This window comes from Durio zibethinus, chromosome 28 (genome assembly GCF_047325235.1).
Source record: "Durio zibethinus cultivar Kanyao isolate XHJ-2024 chromosome 28, ASM4732523v1, whole genome shotgun sequence".
Taxonomy (NCBI): Eukaryota; Viridiplantae; Streptophyta; class Magnoliopsida; order Malvales; family Malvaceae; genus Durio; species Durio zibethinus.
In genome coordinates, this window is record NC_143189.1 from 2855399 (window position 1) to 2872962 (window position 17564).

The 17564-nt window shown below is 34.2% G+C and overlaps 1 protein-coding gene and 1 pseudogene across 2 annotated transcripts; one reads left to right on the plus strand and one right to left on the minus strand.

Moving 5' to 3' along the window:
• The first annotated feature begins 3308 nt into the window (after positions 1–3308).
• LOC111280779 (protein MALE DISCOVERER 2-like) lies at positions 3309–9810 on the plus strand. The gene is made up of 14 exons (XM_022868245.2): positions 3309–3814; positions 3948–4449; positions 4581–4713; positions 4947–5018; positions 5439–5582; positions 5665–5808; positions 6773–6874; positions 6987–7048; positions 7134–7598; positions 8183–8373; positions 8505–8637; positions 8728–8885; positions 8973–9161; positions 9315–9810. Exons 2-14 carry the CDS (start codon positions 4350–4352, stop codon positions 9573–9575), a joined length of 2154 nt encoding a protein of 717 aa, XP_022723980.1. The 5' UTR covers positions 3309–3814; positions 3948–4349; the 3' UTR covers positions 9576–9810.
• A 3613-nt stretch (positions 9811–13423) lies between these two features.
• LOC111280952 (CBL-interacting serine/threonine-protein kinase 12 pseudogene) lies at positions 13424–15314 on the minus strand (annotated as a pseudogene). Its single transcript, XR_016334953.1, has one exon. The product of XR_016334953.1 is annotated as a CBL-interacting serine/threonine-protein kinase 12 pseudogene (transcript).
• Positions 15315–17564: the final 2250 nt, after the last annotated feature.

Below are 17564 nucleotides of genomic sequence, written 5' to 3' on the forward strand. Positions count from 1 at the left end.
GTTTGATTCTTTTGAGTGTACGATGTTTTTGTGCCATTTGGCCGCAAATGTCAGAAATTTTGCTCACGAGCTCTAATTCAATGTATCTTCCTTCCTTTTCAATTTTGAGGTGATAGCACCAATCATTAGCAGCCACTGTTTTTTATTCTTTTTGTCCTTTTCGTTCTTTTTTTTTTCTGGTTTTGTATTCTCTTTAAATAGCAATGAGGAAAGGCAATCTCACCGAACCTATCTAATTAAATATACTAATGTATGTCCTTTTAATGCAAAAAAAAAAAAAAAAAAAAGAATATTCCTTAAGAATTCGAGTTGAATTTCAATTTATGTTATGTTTTTAACTTATGGGTTTTTTTTTTTTAATTTTTATTTTCCTTCATTGAATCTGGTTATTGTTGAATATAAAACATTGACTAATATGGATAGATTTATTTATTTTTTATAAAATAAGTTAATATTTTAAAAAATAAAAATAATCATAGATTATATCTTCAATCAATTAATATATCATTAAAATTAATATTTAAAAATTATAAATTTAATATAATTTAAGCGTATAATATTTTTTTAATCAAATATATTTTAAAATAAGAGAAATTTAATGATAAATTAAAAACTTAAAAAAACAATAATTATAAGAACTGAATCTTGCTTTATTAAAATCATATTTCTTAAAAATGATGAATGAATTATTTGAATAAAACCCTAATTTTCTTTTAATTATATCTTTATTTTGATGAAACCATAAAGAACTTTAATTATGAATTTAGTAATTGAAAATGCATAAAAGTGTTAGTGATGTCTTTTCTAGTAATATAATTGTTTTTCGTGGTAATACTATGATTGGACATTTTATTAATTCATTGAATGTCTTAATTTTTCTCTCAAATTCAATAGAATGGCAAAAAAAAAAAAAAAAAGTGAAATGTGTTAAGCCACTATTTAAATTTAAAATTTCGTTAATACTAATGATTAAGAGTGTAATCAAATCGAGTCGAGTAGATAAATAAAAAGTTTAAACTTGAGTTCGACTCTCAACTCGTGATTCAATACTTAACTTGAACTCGATCGAGTTTTATTTTTCTAACTCGATTCTATTCGTGATCGAAATCGAATTACTCAAATTCATTCGATTAAGCTCGTTTAATATATAAAAATAAGCTTGATTCATATACTCGATAAAAGTTCAATTATTTATGCTCGAGCTCAAACTCGAATTTGAGATATTTTATTAATTAAAATAATAAAAATATATTTAAATATAAAAAACTCGATTAAGCTCGTGAGCTACTAGAGTCGGGTATAAAAATACTCGAACTCGACTCGATCGATGAATCGAGCTACTCGAGCTCAAGCTTAACTCAATAATAATCAAACCGAATTCAAATTTTATTCGAATAAAATCTAAATAATTTATGTGTATTAATATATCATTTATACTCGTAATAATAATAATAATAGTGAAACTCACAATTCATTTGATCCTTCTTGAAACTACTTCTTTTTTCAGATACGAGTCCTTTTAGGGATGGCATCGGGTCAGGTTCGGGGCGGATTTTGTTCGCCCTAAACCCGACCCGACTTTATGTTTTAGCATACCCGAACTCGACTCTACCCGATTTTTTTTATACCCAAACCCGACCTCGACCCCGACCCCGATATTATGTAAATCGAACCCGACCCGACACAACCCGAAATTAATAAAATATTATTTTTTAAATATAAATATTTAAAAATATTATTATATAAATATATATATAAATAATTAAATAATTAATTAAAAATAATTTTTTATATAATGTCGGATTTTTGGCATACCCGAACACGATCCGACCCCGATTATTCTCTAACTATATCGGATCCGAAAATCGAAATTAAAAAAAAAAACCCGACCCTATAGGGTCGGGTCGAACCGAAACCCGTTGGGGACGGGATTGTTTGTCGTCCCTAAGTCCTCTTAGGCTCAGTGGCCTGTTTAAATTTGCAAGCCCCTTTTGAATCCGGGCTTGTCTTTTTTTTTTTTTTTTTTCATATTCGGGCTAAGTTGGATTTTCTTTACTTCTTTCCCATGGATATGGGCTTCGTTCATTTTTTTTTTTTCATCTTGACATGGGTCATGACTTTTTTATATTTATTTATTTTATATTAAATATGTATAAAATATAAAGTTAGTATATTATAATTTGTGTTAACATATTAAATATAAATTTTTTATTTTTTATTTTTTTTAAATTTATGATAATTTTTATTAAAATTTTAAATTATATTATTTTCATGTATTCTTTTTATATTTTTAATATGATATTTATAATTATTATATCTAGGCATACAATTGTAATTATGTTATAATAATAATAATAATAATAAGAAGAAGAAGAAGTTATGTTAATCTCTTACAATTCATTTAAATAGATGATAAGATTGAAAATAATTGTGAAGGTAAAATTACTTATTATAATAATAAAATTAAAATTAATGATGGGATATAAGTTTAAATATAAAAGCAAATACAATGATTAGATAAAATTATTATAAAAATAAAAAATGATAATTAAAGATATTATACTAAAATTTACATATAATATAAATTTTAAATTATTTAATATTTATAAAATTAATAAATTATTTTAAAAAATTATTAAAGTAATTTTATATCAAATAATTATTTATTAATAAATAAATAAAAATTATTTACTAATTTTATTAAATAATAATAAAATTTATTTATTAATTTATTATATAATAGTAAATTTTAATTTTATATTAAATTAACAAAACTACTTTGTAATTTTTAAATAAAAATCAGGTAAAAAAATAAAAATAAAAAGTGGTTAACAAAGTATGGATTTAAGAAGAAAAAAAAAAAAAAAATATATATATATATATATATATATTTGGATTACAGTCGTGGGTGACCCAATATTCCATGGTAATCTTACCGCACCGGGGGCTGTTGAAATCCAAACGCACCGCTAATCATGTCAGAAAGAGGAAAGCACGCAAATTGTGGGTCCAGTCAAAAGGGAAAAGTAATAATAATAATAATAATAAAATAGAAAAAGCGCGTCCCAGTGCAACGGAAGTGGGGGCCCTCACCACCATTCTTCATTTACGTGGGGCCAGGGTTGACAGTTTGTCCTCCCCTTAATCTTCCCGCCAATACTCATCAAACACTAATTAGTAATTAATTAATTAATTATACTTTTTTGTGGACCCCTCCCAAACCCCCAAATTAAACACCTCAAAAAATGGCAAATTTTATTATGACCCTTAAAATAAAACAAAGAAAGAAAAAAAGAAAAAAAAAATTTGCGGAACAGAAAGTAAAAACAGAAACACAGTTCGCGGGGGTGGCTGGTGGGGGCTTCACGCTCCAGCAACGGTAAAAAAAAAAAAAAGAGAAAGGAAAGGGGAGAAAAACAAGAAAATCTCTGGAAAATTTTGTAAGAAAATAAAACAAAACTTGAAGCCCCCCATTGCAGAGAGCGAGAGAGAGACCAAAGATGGTCGAAGAGAAGGAATTACCGCTCTGAGATCATCCTGTGAAAAAGGGCAGCAATAGAAAAAAATTTATGGGATTTTTCTTTTCAGTTTTGTTATTTCAAATTCCAAATTTTTACATATTTTTTTCTTTGCTGCCTTTTTGAGTCTCTATCAGAAGCCTCCTCTCCACCACCACCCCCACCCCCACCCCCACCAGTCAACAAACAATCCTACTTTTTTGTACTTTTCATTCGTTCAGACAAAATCCCAATATTACCATTGCAACAATAGCGTCAAAGAAACGAAAAAGTTTTGATTTTGTGCACCCTTGATGGTAATTTCAACTTTCCCTTTATTGTTTTGGAGACGCTTTTGCTTTTCTTGTATTGCTTTCTCTCGAGGTCATTCTGTTGCTAACATTTCTTTATTTTCGTTTTGTATGTTTCTTTTTTTTTTTTTTTTGTCAGATTCTTTGGAGATTGAAAGGAGAAGTTAAGTTCCAGCTGTTGATAATTCACATGCACTTGTCAAAAAGGGTGTTGTAAGATCAAATAGAAAAACAGAAAAAATGAGAGAACCTGATGTGATCATCACCAAAGGCGGTGAATTTACGTTTCTTTGTAATATAGTTTTGTAGTAAAAAGAAAAACAAAAAAAAAAAAAATCATTGTTCCACGTTTTCTTGTAAAACAAAGCGAACGTAGAGATTGTTTTGTTATTGTTGTTGGCGGTGTTTTTTCGTGTTGTAGAGTGAGTTTGAAAGAGGGGGTGCTTTTGTATTAGGAAAACCTGGCGATTTTGTGTAGCGCCCTGGCTGTTGGCGGATATCTTTGCTACCTCCACCACTGCAGCATTTAGCTTATCAAGCAATGGGGGGTAGATGGAATGCAATTGGATTTCATTTGTTAAGCTTCTTGTTCTCGATCCCAAGTTTCATGATTCGAGAGTCTTTGGCTATTAACTCTGATGGTAATTCCTTCTTCTGGTATTTCTGTTTTATTCTGTGGTTTTTTTTTTTTTTTTACAATGCTGTTTGATTTAATTATTTGTTTTCTTTTTTTAACTTGTTTCTCTGATTTTAAACGGATTTGGAGATGCAGGTTTAGCTTTGTTAGAATTGCGAGCGAGAATTGAATCTGATCCTTATGGTGCGTTGGCAAATTGGAATTCCAACGACAGCACACCATGTATGTGGTTGGGAGTTCATTGTGTCGACAGTAAAGTGCAAATGCTGTGAGTCCTGCTATGTTCCTGTATACTCATTAATGAAAATACATTTGTTTAGGAGAAGAATCCTTGCTATGTTCCTCATTTGATAGGTAATTGAAATTTAGTTTCTGAATGGTCTCACAAAGAGAGTGTTGATCTTTAATTGAAGATTTCTTTTTTTTTTTTTTTAGAAGTTCTTTATGGTGTAAACTGTGAAGGATGAATCCTCTGATGTCTTTTTTGTTGTTTGCTTTTAGGGATTTGAGTGCCCTTTCTTTGAAAGGAACATTGGCGCCTGAGCTGGGGAAATTAAGTGACTTAAGATCACTGTAAGCACTCACAATTTGCTGCGAAATGAGTGGATTTTAAAAATTTTCCCCCTGAGACTCTTCATCTGCTTTAGCTTGTATTTCTTCTTGCAAGGCCAAAAATCCTGATAAAAGTCAGCAATATCTGATATTGTGATTATCAATTACTACTAGGTCCCAATATATTATCTGAAACAAAGATCTGCCATATCTTTCACATTTTACTTCTTGTTTACTGGTTGTATTCATCATCATTCTCGGATAAACCCTGGTTTTTATGCATTGCAACAGATTAACTTACTGTTTGAATTCAAGGAATCCTGTAAATGAGAGGCACTATCTGTAGGTCTTAATATGCAGCATCATATTTGGTAATATTTTTAGTGCTTGCTTAACCTAACTGAACTTTCTGGATCTTTTTCTTGCTGTCTATGTTAACAGTGAGCTCTATAAAAACCATTTCTCTGGTGCCATTCCAAAGGAGTTCGGAGAGCTTACAAAGCTCGAGCTATTGGATTTGAGGGAAAATAACTTGGGTGGAACAATTCCAGCTGAGATAGGCAAAATGCTGTCTCTAAAACGCTTGTAAGTTCACTTTTGTAAATTTATGCTGTGCATAATGCTTTTTTCTCTGTGTTACTTTTAACTAAATTACCTTCCACCTTAGGTTAATTTGTGACAACAAATTTGAGGGCAGCATTCCTTCAGATCTTGGCAGGCTAAACATGCTCTCTGAACTGCGGTTTGATGAAAATCTTAAATTGATATTGGCTACTGGAATTTGCCATGTAAATAGAAAGTTTGGACTATGGTAAGAGCATACTCATTGCAGCGGAATTGATATTACTATGTTTTGGTCAAACCCCTTCCCTTATTCTGTAACCTATACTTATCCACCCTCATCGCAAGGATGCATTCTAAAGAACCATCAGAACTCTTAGCCCATTAGCTCTTTGTTGACCTTATGAATATGGCATAACTTCATAATTGCCTGGGCTAGGGTTAAGTTAGGAGAGGATATATGTTTCATAAAGCAGATTGATTTTTGAGGTTCATTTGCTTAAATTTCTTTAAATTCCTAGTTTTTAAAGTCTAATTGCAACATGAAATCAAGGGCGGGCATCAGTTTCCTTTAAAACCATTTAATATGCCTCTCGAATCACTGAGAGCACAAATCCTCTGATAATCAAAAGAGTGCTTCAAATGACTTGCTTGACTTTTAGCCTTATGGATGATAAAGAATCTATTCAATTAATTAGATACTCTACATCTTTGGCTCATATTCACAACTGAACTGTTAATTCTAGTGCTTATATCTATTCTGGGATTCATGGAGTCACTCATTTCTCTGCCTCATTCTAGTGTTGAAACTATGGAGTCAGGATGGACCAAAAAATAAATTTCATGTGAGAAATCAGTTTGTAAACATAGACAGATAACAATTGTTTGATATTTCTATGAAGCAATTTGAATTAGTAAGTTTTGCTAGGATAAGCTTCAGCATAAGGTCATAGCAAACTATGCAGAATGATGGTCCCAACATATTCTCTGAATTAGGTTCTGCTAGCTTAGAATTATTACAAAGTCCTATTTTCTTCTAAAATACATTGAACTTGATTGTACAAAAAGTTATTCAAAATTTTGCTTCGAATATGTGGCATTTTGGAGCTTAATATGCTTCATTTTATAGCACGGTTTCTTTTTTACTCATTAATTAGACTTATCAAGAGTTCTAGCCCTCTAGTATCCTAATTACTTATTACTTAAGTTGACAGCATATGGCAGAGTGGTTTGAAACAACTGAACAGAACAGGATCATTGTTCATCCCAATTAAAGGAGCTCTTATACGTTACCACAATGCCTTGCCATTACCATGGTATGAACTTATCATATATCTTTTCACTGTCCTATTTTTATTGTTGGTTATGCTATTTTGGTTTTTAAAATCATCTTGTTCTCTTTGTTTACATGATTTACCTTCTTATTAGGTTCAAGTTGCAAAAAGATTCTCTGGCTGAGCATAATGATAGCTTCAGCGGTGATGTGCCTGGTGAGTAGAACAATGACAAAATCTCAGTCCATTGGACTACAAAGTATGGCTTGTGGGAAACAATGACATTATTTTTCTTAAGTAGGTTCATCTGAGCAACAAATGGCCCATAACATAGGGAATCTTGTCCCTTTTGCACGTCGTAGGCTGCTTGAGCAGTTGAAAAACCTCCCAGCTGCATCTGCTGCTGCTGTGTCTTCAACTGAACAGATCATTTCTATCCCAACTACCAGAAGTAGTGGGACCTTCCCCGCTGTGCCACAAGGAGCAAAGAAACAGTCTCCTGCACCACCACCATTGATTGATCCTCCTCTTCCAGCGACTAATTCAAAGCCTGCTGACCAGTCATCCCAAACGTCTAATGCAGATTCAACTGCTCAACAACCTTCTGCTTCTGGGGATTTATGGAAATATCTTATCTCCATTCCCTGTGTGGTCCTCTTGCTTGCAGTTGTGGCCACGGTTATGATGTGTAGGAAACGAGCAGCAAAATCCATAGGTCCCTGGAAAACTGGACTAAGTGGACAGCTGCAGAAAGCTTTTGTTACAGGTAATTGTCAAATATTTTGTTTGATTATGTTTCAACAACCAAATGATTTGTCTAGATGAACTGTTGGTTGGTAGACATGATTAATTTTGCTAGATGATCAAGTTACTCTTCACTGTGACACTACATTGTGTATGCTGATAAGATAATTCAAATGTATTATTCCTTGGAAATTGCATATTTTTAAACATTCAGATTTTTATTACATAAAGCAGGGTTTGAAATGGTAGGAATTAGCATGCTAAAACAAAAGATTCTTAAAATATTCTGTCAATTGACAGAAACTTAAATGTTCATATTCGGTACATTTGATGATGGCCCCAGTTATATTACTTTCTGAATTTGGCGAATGGAGACTTCACTTTCTGCTCTGTGAAACATATGGCAGGGTAATTGGATTTTCATTACTTGTCCAGTGTCTAATATCCCTGCTACATATCAGTTGATGTTGCAAATTTTAATTTACTTAGCATTAGGTGGCTTGATGTGAGATAATTTCCAGACCAGTTCGAATTTATTGGCATGACTCTTGTATTATTTTTGTTTAATGCAGAAAAGCCTTAATTTTCAGTTTTTTCAAAATGCAGGGGTGCCTAAGCTAAACCGATCAGAACTGGAAACAGCCTGTGAGGAATTTAGCAATATAATTGACACAATTGACGGTTGTAAAATGTATAAAGGGACACTTTCCAGTGGGGTTGAGATTGCTGTGGCATCAGTCAGCGTTTCATCTTTAAAAGAGTGGTCAAAGAACTCAGAGATGGCCTATCGAAGAAAGGTTTAATGTTTTCACAGTCACGACATATAAACGTGACAATTTGTGCCCATAACAGAAATCAATTTTATTCTTTTATATCTCTTGATTTTTACCCATTTTTTAATCTATTGTTATATTGGAACTCACTGTAGATTGATAAATTGTCACGAATTAACCATAAGAACTTTGTCAACCTTATTGGCTACTGCGAGGAGGGTGAACCTTTCAGCAGGATGATGGTCTTTGAATATGCTCCGAATGGAACCATTTTTGAGCATCTGCATGGTAATATTATCACTTGCATGCGTATTTCCTGGTAAATATTTTATTCAATGTTGACTCTTTGAGAGCTTAGATATTTACTTTTGTTCTCAGTTAAAGAAATGGAACATCTTGATTGGAATGCAAGGTTGAGAATCATCATGGGTGTAGCATACTGTCTTCAGTATATGCACCATGATCTGAATCCTCCTGTAGCTCATCCAAATTTATGTTCAACTGCTATCTTTCTAACAGATGATTATGCTGCAAAGGTACGCCAATTTCTGTATAATTTGGCTTCATTAAGTTCTTATCATTATAAAACTCACATTCTCTTTCCTCATCTTTTACTTTTGCAGGTTGCGGAAATTGATAGTATACGGGCTGCACCTAAGTCAAAAACCTCAGGTGATGATGAATCTCAGCATTCTGAATTGCCACCTTTTGTTGATCCAGAAGTGAATGTCTACAGTTTTGGCATATTGTTACTTGAAATCATTTCTGGAAAGCTTCCTTACTCGGATGAGCAAGGGCCTCTTGAGAAATGGGTATGTTTAGGATGATACCTAATGACCTAATATTTTCATAGTGCGCCCTTATCTCTTCCTTTTCTAGACTTGTTCTCAAGGCAAAAGCTAACACTCGCCTTGCTTTACAATAGTTTTTGCATTTTGGTAAACTAATAATCATAACCGTGGCAGGCCGCTCAATATTTGAGTGATAGACGGAGTATCAGCTACATGATTGATCCAACCCTCAAATCTTTCAAAAATGATGAGCTTGATGTAATCTGCGAGGTTATACAAGAGTGCATCCAAACAGATCCAAGACAAAGACCAACAATGAAGGATGTCACTTCCAAATTGAGGCAAGTGATTAATATCCCACCTGAGCAAGCTACCCCAAGACTTTCCCCCTTGTGGTGGGCGGAACTTGAGATTTTATCAATGGAGGCAATCTAATTTTTTTGCTACTCTCTTCTCTGTGTTGTTAGTCAAGTCTCTCTCTTTCTCTTACTTTGTATCAAAATGGAAAGGAATAGCTTTTTCCTCCTTGCCCCCCCCCCAAAAAAAAAAAAAAGAAATTGATTCCTTGCACTCGGTATCCAAATCACTTCCTTTTTGGTCACATTGTTTTCATATATACACATTCATCTTATTATCCATTTGTTTAATATTCTTCCCCCATTCATCCTCAGCACTTCATTGCAATAAGAGTGTGTTATACTCATTAATGGGGATTGTGTACCCAACTGTAATACATGTATATATTTTGTGATGATAAAGTCTGTGATTGAACAACTAACATAACAACATATTAATTTGTTAACATTCTTTTTCCTCTTAAATATAATTAGATGGTTGAGAATTTTTAGAACTTCTGTCACAGTATTTGACATATGTTAGTCAAGTCAAATTTTGGGTTTTTTTTTTTTTTATATATATATATTAGTACCCTGATTATTTCTTGGTTTCAGTTTGTTTGTTGTTGGTGAAACCCCCATGCTCTGTTTGAGCTTGTTTCAACCCTCAGACCCTTAAAATGTTCAATTTATTCAATCAGTTTAAATGGGTAGTCGAGATTTTCATAACTAAAACTGAAGCAGTGACTGTGTAACCGACAGACGAACATTTCAAACTGAATGCAATGTGTATTTTGACTAAATATGAACCTATAACATTGCTGAGCATTTAAGCACTCAAAGATGTAAACATCCCAGCGGAGATTAACCACTTTCTAGACATAGCACTTATCAGAATCCAGATGACATGATTTTCTTTTCATTTTTTTTAATTGATGGAAAAAGTTGGGGTACAATAATTCAACGGCTTTCAAAGAGCAAGCTAAAGATACACTAGACATTACGTATGCAACAGATTCTGGCTCCTCCGCTGCAAGTTGATACTTATTCTAATTGGCCCCAAAGGGCCAAACCCCTGAACATGAACTCATGTTGTGAGAGTTACTGGAAGCTGACCAACGGCCTAATTGAATAAGTCTGCTAACGTTTTTAGGCCAGACAAGGATTTGAAGTTGTTAAACTAAAGTATCAACACCAGTCCAGAGTTCATCCTGATTTAAGGCCCACATGCCACAGAATGATATGTGCATGTTCTTAATTACCATACGGGCGAAATAGCCAAAAAAAAAAAAAAATCTTTGGTTTTTCAGATATGTTGGTTTAAATTCTGATATCAAAATGAGATAAGCTAATCTTATCTCCCATGTATCTTGTATATATGCATTGATGTTTAATGAAAAAAGTTTAGCTTGGCAGTAGAGCTGAATCCTCAGACAGGCTTTTATTATTAGGGCATTAATCTTCTGCAGCAAGCATGGACAGATGAGTTGCAAATTCAGGACCAAGTTTGGCAACCTATTCAAACCAAGAATATCCCCTGCTTCAAGCTCATGAATTCCTACTTTTGAAGAAAGAAACCTCTTCAATTTTGGCAAGTGATTTGAATTGTCACTAACAATAAAGGAATTTATCCAATCCATGAGAAAACCTCACAAACAAAAACACGAAGGCCAGGGATGCAGCTCTTCTTTTTCCCCAGTAGGCCCGAAAGAGCACAACTGGAAATCATAAGAGCACAACTGGAAATCATATCTGCATCAGTTGGTATTTAGTAGCGCTTTCAGATGTCACGAATTCTCCTTTCAATTGCAAGACTGTAGTCGCCAGCACAAGCCAAGTGGTCAAACTTTGGCTACATTGCTCTCTGTAAGCCCCAAGGACTCATTGTCTTATTGAGAAGACCATGAACTCACCCATACCTTGCTGAATCCTGCCTGCTTCCACCAAAACTCCAATCGCAGCTATCAATCCTTTTTCTCTAATCTCATGAACTAAGTTGAGTTACCGAGAAATCAAATTTACGGGACAGGCAACTTGATCAAGCATGCAAAGGGGAGCAACTATGAAGGGGTGTCCCGCTCACATTGCAAGAAAAACAAATCTAACGCTATCTGAAAAAGACAAATTAAATGGAAAATCTAGACTTAAAGATTTTTTATTGAGATGGCAAAAAGCACCAAAAGTGACATTTTTGTTAAGTTCAATCCTTCATGGGTTTTGGCTGAGAAAAAAACCGAAATGCAAAAAAAATGATTAACAAAGTCAATATTTTCATTAGAAAAATGTTAACAAAAGATGTGTCCAGAATTCAAACCAAAAAAGGTTAAAAATTCCAATGAATTTTCAATCCAGGATGCTGACTTTCACTCATTTCTGATCCACCTGTCTCTCTTTCATTCAACGTTGTCCATTAAAAAGAAAAAATGACTCTGTAGAACGAAAACAACACAAGGGAAAAGCTGCTTTCAAGTGGGCCGATGTGTGTCATTTCTAGTGTAGATGGCCCATTAATATTTAGCTGTGCTAATAAATACTGATAGCTACAGCATCCTATACGTAGAAAAAATGCATTTGACCCAGAAAATTGTCACACCTAAATATCCTTCCCAAGTACCTGGCTACTCACGTTGACGAAATTACTAGCGTGAGGGACTGAAGAAAAGTAGATGGAGATGGAAGTATAACACTATCTGTCAAGACATTAAAAGAAAAGATCGGAAAGTAAATGTTTTTTACTACAAATAAGCACATGCTGTCTACATTGTTCAGGACTCTAGGCTTCTCTCGGAATGAATCTTCGTTGACACATGAATCTCTATGATTGTCATATAATGGAAGCCATCAGCCATTGCCATATTGGGTGAGCAAAACACAGGCCATTGGCCTGGGTACGGCTATTTTTGTATTTTCGGCCATTGGCCAATTTTCAATCCAACACGTAAAAATCGTTTCAAAATTCATTCTCAGGGTTGTTCAAATTGAATTGACATCAATGAATTGATAATTAAATGTTAAAGTAAATTTGTTTCAGTCCTTTTGCAGTCGTTTTCTATGTTTTCCTTTCAGGCTTGCAGCCATCCTGTCTTGTAAAAAAGCAACAGGTTATCAGACAATAAGTTCGAACTCTACTCTCACATTTGAGTAATTTGGAATGAAATTAAATAGCTGAAATTGGATGAGATGTTACCTGTGCATGGACAGAGAAGAGACATGAGATTCAATTCTTGCAAGAGACTATAACCATTTAAGTGCATGCCGTCAGATTTTGACATGTAATTGTCTTCATGCCAACATAGTTTCCTTCCTTGCACACATTTTTCCATCATACTTTAGATTATCAAGACTCTTCTGCTTCACTTATTGAAGGGTCAATAGTGTGTCCAGATTGAGCCTGCATACTTATCTGGCCAAACTCTTGAACAATCACAAGAAACTCATAAAAGCACAACTCAACTAGATTGTATTGTATTTAACATTACTCAAAAGTGGAAAGACGGGTACAAATTACTACCAGAAGGCGAAAACTGTTGTGCATTCATATAAAAAACCTCAAAATCACCGTTCCTACAAAACAGCTGCTTCGCATTTTACGTGATTTCAAATGAGGTTTTAATTCTTCTAGTTAAAACTATCAAGCACTATATAAACTTGCAGTTATCAGCAGCAGATACTAAAATCAGATGGTTTAGAATTTTTATTTTTCTTTTTTTTTTCTTCTAAAAAATGATTATTCCAAATCCTCGACTAGTTTCAGATTTAAGGCTTTTGAATAATGGAGTGGTGCTTATGATTCAGGTCATACTCGCCATAAAAGCAATTGCTATTGCATCAAAAAGCAAACAGGCCAAAGTTGCATGTAGAAATTTGGCAACAGAGATGAAGCAAAAGTTCCATACTAGATGCTAATGCAAAGTAATGAACTTCTATCATACTAACCAGTCAATTAAATAAAAAGACTAAATTAATGAAATGTTTCATTGATTCATTTCTCAATAACATTGATGGGAATATACAAGCCAGAAATCCAATTGCCAAGATGAATAGAAATTTGTATTCAATTCTCTGTAACCTAACCTGAACTTCTCGATACAAAATAAGATCATACAAATATATCAAGTAATCTAAACCTTCGCCCAAGTAGCACAACAAAAAGAAAGAAAAAAAAAACATTTTTTATGATACAAAAAAAAAAAGATTAGAGAGAGAGAAAAGCTTACCCTTTTCCCTTCCTCCTCTCTCTCTCTCTCTCTCTCTCTCTCTCTCTCTCTACTCCGTATCAGAAGGTAAATATGAAGTAGCGGCAGCAACTGCAGCAGTAGATCGTGATTCCTCCAGCATCAAATTCTCTAACCCAGGTTTCAATTCCCTGTTACAAAACTCCTCATACTCTCCTCGGTCACCTCCTTTCTTCTTAACTTCCAAAACAACCAAAGAAGGCGTCAACTCGAATATCTCAGCAGCAATGGTCAGTGGCCCTTTTACCCCTTCTCTAGAACCCTCCAAGCTCACCCGACAATCCTTTTTCCTCACTGTAAAACTAACCACCTTCGCTATCTCCTCTAATTTCGATATAATTTTCGAAACCGGCGCCCCTGACACAAACCTTGTCCCTTCCCCTCCTTCCTCAAACAACCCAGATAAATTAAACCCCGGGGAAAACGAAATAAGATCAAACGCATTCAAACTAGCTGGCCTCGGCAATGAAGTAACTTTCCTCCTAGTTTCAGACTCAGCTTCTGATTCAGAATACGATGACTGGTCCGAACACGATCCCACGTCATCGTCGTCCTCCTCAACACTGCAAAATTTATCATCTTCAATGTAAAATTTAATACGTTTAAACCCCTTTTTAAACCAACAGTTCTCCATGATTTCCGGAATCGTTATTCTCGTTTCCGGATTCGTCTGCAGAAGCTTCGTAAGTAACCGAATTAACTCAGGTGAAAACCATCTCGGACACCTAAACTCACCTTTGTAAATCTTCTTATACATAGCCATAATGTTTCGATCGTGAAACGGTAAATACCCCGCCATTAAAACAAACAAAATTACACCGCAAGACCAGATATCTACCTTTGCCGCATCGTATCCTTTCCTCGCCAAAACTTCCGGTGCCACGTAAGCAGGGGTCCCGCAAAACGTATGAAACAAGCCGTCTTGTCGGATCTGATCCGAAACCGCGCTCAACCCGAAATCTGAGACTTTCAAATCCCCGTTTTCGTCTAGGAGTAGATTCTCGGGCTTCAAGTCGCGGTGGTAAACGCCGCGGGCGTGACAGAAATTGACAGCTGAGATCAATTGCTGGAAGTATTTTCTGGCAACGTCTTCTTTTAATCGGCCTTTAGCAACTTTGTTGAAGAGTTCACCACCACGTACGTATTCCATGACGAAATAGATCTTAGATTTGGTAGCCATAATTTCGAGGAGTTGTACGATGTTCGGATGGCGCACGCGGCGGAGGATGGCGATTTCGCGTTTGATGTGAGCGATTAAGCCACCTTTGAGGATTTTTTCCTTGTCGAGTACTTTGATGGCAACGCTGTCACCGGATTTGACGTTGCGTGCGTGGTAAACTTTAGCGAAAGTACCATGCCCGAGGAGTTTCCCGACCTCGTAGCGTCCTAAGAGAAGAGCTTGGCCACCGTTTGCATCTCTCTTTGCGGTGGCGGTGGCGGCGACTGAGGTGAAATCCATTGTCGTGGAGGTTAGGGTTTCGCTATTTTAGAAAAAAGAAATTTGAATGATTAATGATTGGCCTTTTCAAGTAGGAAATTTGAATGGTTTTGTGTATGTATGTTTTTGGTTGAGAGGTTGAGTGAGTGGTTTTCAAGTAATTGAATTCGTTACGGGGTCGGAGAAAATAGATGCTTTTAAATAGAAAGCGAATATTCTCTCTGTTTGTTTTCTTTTTATTATTATTTAATTTGATTTTTTTTTTTTGTATGCTAACAACTCTAGGTTTTATTTTAATAAAATAAATGCTTCAATTAAAAATGCATCGTACGGGAATATAATTCTTTGTTTTTTTAAAAAAAAATTATTTAATTACCACAATTTGAATTATTAAAAATCAATAATCATTGCGGAAATTGTCTACATTAACAAAGGCTTTGAGGAATAGCTAGCCTTATTTTTTTATATTACAAAATAATATAAATAATTTAAAGAAATTTTTATCAAAATATTCTTGTAAAATTTTATAAAGAGAGTAGAGCGGGAGGAATCTACGTGGGAATTAACGAAGAGAGGGACACGGTGACCTTTTTCCGTGACAGCTCAACACACTCGAGAAAGAGAGAGAGCGATTCAAGTAAGTGCAAACGTAACCTTGTCAAGCGTGTATGGGCCAAAGAAATAGAGGAAAGGCCTCCACTAGGACCACTACCAAACAGCCCGCACTTCCTTTTCGCCGGTTACCTCCTTCCTTAATAGTGCTCACGTTCACCACACGTCGGCATCCCGCATCATCCTTATGAGCTCAGCATTTTAATCACCCTTGGATTTGAGATGGTTCGTGGGGTGCCACCGTCAACTTGATAGTCAGTGATGATTTAAAAGCGTACCCAATAAGATAGCTTTGACTGAATTTTTTTAAACAAAGAGGTTGTAAACTTGTAATTAAATGAGTAAAATAAAAAAAAATTTCCGTCCTCTTATTTTTTCCCTTTCTCTCTTAAATCTAATTGTTTGATGTTATAAATATAATTTTTTGAAAAAAAAAATCATTTTTATCAGATCTTTTGAAAAAGTTGGCTAATTCTTTTCAATGATTTCTTAAAAATTACACTGTCAACACTTGTGATTTCGTCATAATCCATCAAATACGTCAAAATCTTGTCAGCTTTTCAGAACAAAATCAATATATGTTCACTAAGGTTTATATGATAAGACAATTACACTCCACAAAAACATTTGTGTAACCGTACTTATTAACACCACAAATGTTGAAATATCATTGTGCCATGTATCGATCATTGTGCCAGGAGATGGTCGCCTAAGTTCTAATATAAAACAAACAGACATGGTTCATAGGAGTAGAGTTGGTGGGTAAAAAAAAAAATTTGTATGATTGTAAGTGCAAAACTTTTCTTGATACAGAATAATAATGGATCGAAATATAACTGTATAATTACTTCCAGTTCCAGTACTACTTAAAAATTGGAAAACTCCTCCCTTGTTTTGGATCTTGGATTATATTATTAATCTGATAATAACCATTATGCAAAATCAAGCACTCATCATCAGTCCACCAAAATTTTTTTCACTAATTTCAACAGAAATTAAAAAATTAAGTATCAGTTCACCAAAACTTTTTCACTAACTTCAACAAAATTCGGAAAATGAATTAAGTAAAATACATGCACTAATAAAAAATTGGGTTAAGTAAAATACATGCATTAATCAAATTGCATGGCTTCAAAAAACAACATATGTTGAGAGTGGGATTGGAACCCACGCCCTTTTGGATCAAAACCTTAATCTGACGTCTTAGACCAACTCAGCTTTGTTCACTTCTTTCTAAGCAAAAGTGATAACAAACTTCTGACACAAGGTGGACCCAGGTTGCCATATTATCGTTTGACTTCTCCGGATATTACACAAAGCCAAAACAAGCGGCAACGAGGTGGTTTCTCAAAAGCGGCGTTAGTGTTGTTTTAATGTATAAGATCATCATCCACTCTTTTTTTTTTAATTGAAACTGAAAAAAAAAATAAAAAAATTAAAGAAACTGCCTTACCTTTTTAATTTTTTCTTTTTCTCTCTTTCAAGCAAAAAAAAAAAAAAATTTAATATTGAAATAAATCTATAAATAAATGCAACCAAAAAAAAAAAAAAGACAGAAAAACTGAAAACAAAACTCTCTACAGTAAACAAAGAGAGTGAAGGCTGGGAGACGAAATAAGGCCAGCAAAGTGCCTAATTTTCATCTCTCTCGCTTCTTTTGTGGTCTTTCTACAAACTTTTTCTTACTTTCTCTTCTTTTTCTAAAGCATTTATGTATTCTTTATCCTTAACTCAGTTTCTTTCTATTTCTTTTCCTTATTGATTCATTGCATTCATGCTAAAGTTTTGAGTTGATATTTTACTT

What these genes read in the sequence shown, in the direction of transcription:
- LOC111280779 (XM_022868245.2), top strand. Translation starts at nt 4,350, where the DNA reads ATGGGGGGTAGATGGAATGCAATTGGATTTCATTTGTTAAGCTTCTTG. An exon ending in AATAGAAAGTTTGGACTATG is followed by an intron (nt 5,809 to 6,772) that starts GTAAGAGCATAC and finishes TTAAGTTGACAG; the next exon opens with CATATGGCAGAGTGGTTTGA. An exon ending in AAGGGCCTCTTGAGAAATGG is followed by an intron (nt 9,162 to 9,314) that starts GTATGTTTAGGA and finishes TAACCGTGGCAG; the next exon opens with GCCGCTCAATATTTGAGTGA.